At 45.6% G+C, this 7,376-nt stretch overlaps 1 protein-coding gene across 1 annotated transcript; it reads left to right on the plus strand.

Moving 5' to 3' along the window:
* The first annotated feature begins 3,445 nt into the window (after positions 1 to 3,445).
* Positions 3,446 to 6,449, plus strand: LOC123022559 (neurophysin 1). Its single transcript, XM_044428356.1, has 3 exons — positions 3,446 to 3,565; positions 4,606 to 4,810; positions 6,412 to 6,449. The coding sequence occupies exons 1-3, from the start codon at positions 3,446 to 3,448 to the stop codon at positions 6,447 to 6,449; spliced, it is 363 nt and encodes a 120-aa protein (XP_044284291.1).
* The last annotated feature ends 927 nt before the right edge of the window (positions 6,450 to 7,376 follow it).

The following is a 7,376-nucleotide window of genomic DNA, read 5'->3' on the forward strand; positions in this document are numbered from 1 at the left end:
TCTCCTCAACCCAACGCAGCAGGAAATGCCAGAGAGATTTCCCTCCCAGTGGGTGTGGCAGGCAGGCAAGCTTGCTTTGCAGCCCCCCTCTCTACCCTTTTGCTTCCTCTCTCTCTCTTTGATGATGCTTTGGAGGATTCCCTCTCTACCCTTTCACTCCCTGCCTCTCTACGGTGATGATGATTTTTCCATTAATTAAAAAAAAGGCTTTATGGCAGTTCCTTCGTAAGTATGGGTTGTCCATAACTCAAGGCATTCGCAACTCGGTGACTGCCTGTCCCACATCTGGAATCCAGTTGGAGGGTTCTCATGATGCCATGAAAGACGACCACAGGTACCATCATTCTTAGAGAGAACCCTTTTACTACATAAATGGCGCCCAATCTATGGAATGCGCTCCCCAGAGAGGTCCGCCTGGAGCCGTCGTTATTTGTTTTTCGGCGCCAGGCGAAGACCTTTTTATTCAAACGTTATTTTAATTGTTAATATTATTTATTAATTTTATTCTTTGGCCAGGGCAACTTAATTTATACTGTTAAATTATATTGTTTTATATTTGTTATTTATTTATGATTGTGAGCCGCCCCGAGGCTTTGGCAAATGGGGCGGCATAGAAGTTCCCTAAATGAATGAATGAATGAATGAATGAATGAATGAATGAAAGGTGAAAATGTACCTCTGGTCTTCCATGGCAGATGGAACAGAAAGAATGGAGTGACATAAAATACATTCCATGGAGAAGCTTTGGTGCTGTGCTATGGAGGCTGCAGCCTCTGGCTGTCAGGGCCAGCCTACAGACCAGGCAGTCCAAGCCCAGGGTCTTCCACATGGGGCCCTCAAGGCTAATTGCTGGACTGGCCACCTGGCAGAGGGGCTGCAGCTCAGGAACGGAACAGGTGCCCAAATCTATGAGGTCCTCCATTCAGCAGAGCAGGGCCAGCATCGAGGGCTGGCACCCAAAGACCCACACCCGGCACTAGCCCCACCAACCTGGTTGCTAGCCTGCCTCTTGCTCTGGGGCAGGCCATGCCGGTGGTGTGGAGTCGGAGCAGAAGGTGCCCCCACCTGCTTGCTCACGGCCTCTTCGCCTGGCAGAAGCGAGAATGAGAAGAGCAGCTGCGCAAGACAACAGTGCTGGTGAGGGAGAAGGGCCCAGTGCGAGTTGCCTTGCCTGAGGCCCTTCTAAAACGTGGAGCCACCATCCCGTGACAATGAGGTCGAGTCCCATCGCCTCTGTTTAGGGTTCTCTTCGAGAGGTCCTGCCCATCACTTGAGATGTTGCAGCACGGCGAAAGGGCACGCAGTCACCTCTCGTCCACCTCCCTCCACTGCCTGCTGGGTGACGAGCTTGATTCCTAGTGGCTACAGCGCATTGAGCCGGTGTGTGCGCGGGACAGGTGGCCAAAGGGACGGGCGCCGGGCCGAGCAGGAGGCCGAGCCAGGGTTGCCACCTCTCCTTCTTTGACTTCGCGTCAAAGCAGGTTCAGGCACGATATCTGGAACACATCAGAGATCTGGATACTGGGTGGTACAGAATTGAAAAGAATAACAACCCATTCTGTTTAATACATCTTTGTTGAAACAAGCATGGCCTTGTAGGGCTAGATTTGAGATCTCCTGAGCAGGATTGGAAAAACTAGTCTACTGCAGTTTGTATCCATTCCTTATCTTTTTTTTTTTTAATTCAAGTGGGGAAAATACTTTATTTATTTATTTATTTATTTATTTATTTATTTATTTAGGGAACTTCTATGCCGCCCCATTCGCCGAAGCCTCGGGGCAGCTCACAATCATAAATAAATAACATAATATAAAACAATATAATTTAACAGTATAAATTAAGTCACCCTGGCCAAAGAATAAAATAAATAAATAATATTAACAATTAAAATAACATTTGAATAAAAAGGTCTTCGCCTGGCGCCGAAAAACAAATTACGACGGCACCAGGCAGACCTCTCTGGGGAGCGCATTCCATAGATTGGGCGCCACCACAGAGAAAGCCCTCCTCCAAGTACTTACCCTCCTAATTTCCTTCACGGAGGGTTCCCGGAGAAGGGCCTCTCCCACAGATCTCAGAGGGCGGGCGGGCATATATGGACATCAGCGCTCCTTCAGGTAGCCAGGACCCAAGCCATCAAGGTCATCACCAACACCTTGAATTGGGCCCGGACTTCAATGGGGAGCCAGTGAAGCTGACGGAGAACTGGAGTCATGTGAACATAACGCCCAGTCCCCGTCAGCAGCCTGGCAGCTCTACTTTGAACCAATTGAAGTATCCGGACCGTCTTCAAGGGCAGCCCCACGTAGAGCGCGTTACAGAAGTCAAGTCGGGAAGTCACCAACGCGTGTGTCACTGTCGCCAGGCAGTCGTTCTCCACACCATTACACACCATTTTTGTTAGGTGGGGGCGATTCCTAGTGAGCCTCGTGCACGCAAGAGGACATATTGCAAAGTGGATTCAACATCAGGGATCAGCCTTAAGACGCTAAGAGCCATGATATTTATTCTTGTGCTCCATCTACTGGTCCACCAAGCGCCCAGGTGCAGGTAATCCTAAGAACCATTTTGTTAAACTGATAGTCAGGAATTTTATTATACTGAAGCAAAAAACCAGGATGAGTAAGACGATGTTTAAGCCCGAGATTGAGCCTAAAGACCCAAAGGACTATGGGCATCTTGCCTGAAATTAATGCTTTAGGCCCAAGTGTGCCTGCACATCTCGTGCCCATCTTCATGAAATTGCATCATGGGAGCAGAGATTGCTAACTGGGTTATTTATTATATTTCTTTTCACTTTCCCTCCATCACCGAACTCAAAGTGACTTACCTGTGCTTCTCAGGTGGTCTCCTCTCCAAGCACTGGCCAGACACAGCTTCCTTTGCTTCAGCGTAGCGGCAGCCTCATGCTTAAAGTCTTTTGCTTGCACCTGAAAGATGGAGGCTGATGCTGCAGGACGGAGACGCCCTCTGAGGATTCAGAAGTCCTCCTAAGTCACAGTCACTCCCGAGGCTTCAAACCGAGGGCGATGGTGCGGGCCAGAAGTTTCCCACCAGAGCACGTGACAAACCCATCTGCATTTCTGATCTCCTGAGGACCCAATTAAAAGTATTCACTTTCTCCTCCCCAACCTCTGGTGACATGAAAGACTTCTTCAATTAAAGACGATTCTTGGCCTTTGATGAATCTTCTACCCAGTTTGGAGAAAAATGAGAAAGAGAAAATTATCCATATTTTAGTGACCTCACGTATGTGACCTTGGCTTATTAGTGGAGACATTTAGCGTGCAAAGCAATGCCTTGTGTTTTTAAGAGGAGTGAGTAACACGGCGTGGCTGAGCAGGCCAGTCCACCAGCATATATACCTGTGCCCATTGAGGCAAAAAACTGAAGGACGCTTCCATTGCTCCGCCACAAAAGAAGGAACTCCTGGTGGCTCGAGCCATGTCTTACCACACGCTAGCCATCTGCTTGCTTTGGCTCCTGGCTTTCTCCTCAGCTTGCTACATCCAGAACTGTCCCATTGGAGGAAAGCGATCCATCCTGGATATGGAAGTCAGAAAGGTAGGTCATGGCAGAATTTAAGGCACAAAAAGAAAAATTATCTGGGAGTCACAGAGGCAGGGATATTAGCCTATCTACAGATAACAGAGAAAAGCAGTTGCAGCTAGAACAGAGCTAATGTTTTATAATGCTTGAAAATGTTTGTTCTTGGTCAAAATTAGGGGTAGGGAACCCGTGGCCATCAGGATGCTGTTAGATTTCGGCAGCAGCCCCAGCCAGCATGGCCGTGGATGATGGCAGTTGTACTAAGAATATCTGGATGGTTATCCTGGTTTCAGTAACTGCTGGTTTTAAGCTCCAATATTTTTAGGATACAGAGCAGTAGCTATTTGTGGTATTATAACTCAAGCAGAATATAGACATTAATAGTTAAGAAGCTTACTCAAACTACGAGTGAGAGAAATTTGTTTTCAGACCCACCCTTGAGGTAAACCAGGACTCAAACGTCTCAAGTTAAAGGACAAATGAAAAGACTTAGTATCTTACTGCAGACTGATGAAACCTGAAAACTTCACTGCCCAGTATAATGCATGCTTTTTCTAAATTAAGACCTGCTAGGTGCAACGGCGCTACCGTATTCTCAGGTAAGTGTACATAAAATTTCCAGGAAACTCTGCTGAAGGATGGCAGGAGGAATTTGAGCTAGCGGGACGAGGCAAACAATCGAGTAGCTTCAAAGCTTACTCTATGATCTGCTGTTTTTAAAACTGAATCCTGTTCTAAACTGCTAATGGTTGCAGTAGATTTTAGGATATATTTTGCTTTGGCTCTAGTTACTTATCAGATTTTGCACTGCCATGTATGCAAGCTGCCATGCGAGCCATCCCGAGGCTATAAGCGATGGGACGGCATACAAAAACTCTAAATAAATAAATAAACAAACAAATGTGCACTTTTGTAGAAAACACAGAAATAAATTCCTAAAGCACAAGATTCCTGATAATATCTGTGAAAATAACCTGAGCTGCAAATATTCTGGATAAAAGGCTTGTTTATATTCTGGATACAGGATCTTTTCCCTCTTCTGTGCTTTTCTGCAGTGCATCTCCTGTGGGCCCAGAAACAGAGGCCATTGCTTCGGACCCAACATCTGCTGTGGAGAAGAGCTGGGCTGCTACTTTGGCACAGCTGAAACACTGAGATGTCAAGAAGAGAACTTCCTCCCAACCCCTTGTGAGTCTGGCAGGAAGCCGTGCGGCAACAACGGGGGAACCTGCGCTGCGTCTGGCATCTGCTGCAACAACGGTAAGAACAGCCACGATGATGCTTCAGAACGGGCGGTCCAGCAGCTGGCTGGTGTGTCACCGCGGTTCTAGCACCGGAGATCCAGGTCCTTGTCCCTCTTTGGCTGTGAAGCTCAAGGGGGGACTCAGGGCCTGGCACTCAGCCTAATCTACTTCATGCAGGAGGTAGATTTTGCTGTGTTGGAGGGTAACATGGAGAGGAGGAACACCTTGGGTTCCATGGATGAAGACAAAAGCAGGAATTAAATTTAATAAATGAAGCTCAAATTCGGTCCCTAAAACAGAAAAGCACACTCTTTATCAGCTGGTTGTGCCAATTATCTGTAGCTGAACTGTGTAAGACAGTTTTCTGCTTGTATTTCCATAATATAGCCATGTTTCTTCTACTTTTTAGCAAAAGTGTGATTTCATTCTGCCTGTTGGAGAGGGCTGTATTTGTAGTTAAAGAGGAGCTTTTACTATTGTCGTTACGGTTGTTGTTAATGCGAAAGGGCAGTATCCAATATTGCTGCTGCCCTACCAGAAATGAATTCTTCCAACATGAATCTCCAAAACAAGCAGAAATGTGCATTTCCAGAAGAGGGCTGCAGGTAGCATTGGACACTGCCCAGAGGAACTCTGGTGCTGCGTGTGCGGAAAGCTGAGTTTCAAATCTTAGCTGAGTGATGAAGCTAAGGAATACTTCACACGGGACAGTTCCCTACATGATTTAATGTCTGTCCTTGTGCAGAAATTCCAGTTAGTATATGGATGATGGACATGACTCAGCTGGAATGATCTCAGCCTTGTTTCACATGTACATTTCTATGCCCTTTAAGCATAAAGAAACATAGAGACAGAGCGAGTCAGAAGGGGTCTCCCAGGCCATCTAGTCTGACCCCCGGCTCCAGCCGGCTCCACTCATGACATGCCTACCATAGACACAACACTGCAGTGAAATAGGCAAGAAAATATTTTTTATTGTACAGTGTGGTACACATACAGATTTTTGAATAAAATGTGCTTGGCCTTTTGCCTGTGTCTTAGCAGCTAACTGGAATCAGCCCTAGGCAAATGACCATTTCCCTGCAAAATCCCCCATTCCATTCCCACATGCACTTTATCTAATCTTGAGGAACGTAACAAGCTGGATGATCAAGATTTGACAGGTAATTATATTAGTATAATTAGTATTAATTAATTAATACTAATTAACTAATGTATTAATTAACTAATATTAATTAATATTAGTGCATTAATTTCAGTGTTAATGTTAGTCGCATGTTAATTACCTTCCCTTTACAAAGCCTGGGAAAGTCCATGGAGGGTGGAAGGCTTGCTCTTGATCACTGACCATCTGCTCAAGTACCCTTGCATACCTCCCCCAAAGTGCAAGCAACACCTCTCTCCTTCCAAGATATTAAAACGACAGGCATGCGCTGCTGCAAGGCTACAGGCAGCTGCCAAGAGTGCAACTATGTCTGGCTGGTCCAATATCTAAATTAATCTGCAATAGGTCTGCACTTACCAAAGATCAAAACATCGCCAAAATAAACATTTCCACATAGGGTAGGATGAAGATACCTTTGTTTGTTTCCCTGATACGTTTCCTTGCTTTTTCAGAGGGCTGCATGATAGACTCTCTCTGTGATCAAGAATGAGAAGATACAAGGAAAGCGAATGATGCAAAAACATTTTTAGATTATGAACTTGTAGGCAACTATATCGCACAGCAGGATGTGTCTTTGCATGTCAAAAATGCATGCTGGAAGCCAATGGCTAACGTACTTGTGCAAAATAAAACTTGTACAACAACAAGACATTGTAATGTTTTCTTTTGGCTCAACAATAAAGCTATTCCTAGGTATGTTGCATGTATAACTGTTCATCCAATGAATAGATGCACATTTTATTCATTATTGGACTTTTGGATCAATACATGTACATTTCTATGTACTTTAAGCATATAGAAACTGCTCTAAAGTTTAGGGGAGTAAACTGCAGTCTACTCCCTAGACTGCTATAAAACATTTTTAAAAACACATTAAAACAGTAAAGTACATAAAATATTCCCACCAAATGCTTAAAACAGCGGCAAGATGAAACTGCCACTACCTTAACTCCTTTTAGCCTCCAAATGTCTGGCATAATTAAAAGCCTTAGAGCACAACCCTAAGTGTTGAGACAGAAAAAAGCCCTACAACTTCCTGGGGCTTCTCCTGCCTAAATATGCACAGGATCATGCCCTTAGCATGGTTATCAACACTTGCAATAGAGGAAGGGGCAGCGCACAGCACGGATGTCCATTTCTGTCTCTCTGGGAAAGCTTCCTTTCGGTTCTAATAGGCTGCCTCAAGAGCGGGTTGGATTCTAATGGATTTCTGGGTGGAGGGTGTGGCGTACTGGAATCAGGAGTGAATCTTGGGATCTCCATGGACTGGAATTTGGACAATTCCTGAGGCTATCAGTGGCTACAAGCCTTGCCGGCGTCGTGCTACCTCCTTTACCAGAGGCGGCATGCCTGCTTACACCAGTTGCTGAGGAGTTTGGGCAAGGGGAGGTTTTGCGCCCATCCTGCTAGAGGGACC

Source organism: Varanus komodoensis, unplaced genomic scaffold (assembly GCF_004798865.1).
Source record: "Varanus komodoensis strain SLA01 unplaced genomic scaffold, ASM479886v1 scaffold2, whole genome shotgun sequence".
Lineage (NCBI taxonomy): Eukaryota > Metazoa > Chordata > Lepidosauria > Squamata > Varanidae > Varanus > Varanus komodoensis.

What these genes read in the sequence shown, in the direction of transcription:
- LOC123022559 (XM_044428356.1), top strand. Translation starts at nt 3,446, where the DNA reads ATGTCTTACCACACGCTAGCCATCTGCTTGCTTTGGCTCCTGGCTTTC. An exon ending in TGGATATGGAAGTCAGAAAG is followed by an intron (nt 3,566 to 4,605) that starts GTAGGTCATGGC and finishes GCTTTTCTGCAG; the next exon opens with TGCATCTCCTGTGGGCCCAG. An exon ending in TGGCATCTGCTGCAACAACG is followed by an intron (nt 4,811 to 6,411) that starts GTAAGAACAGCC and finishes TTGCTTTTTCAG; the next exon opens with AGGGCTGCATGATAGACTCT.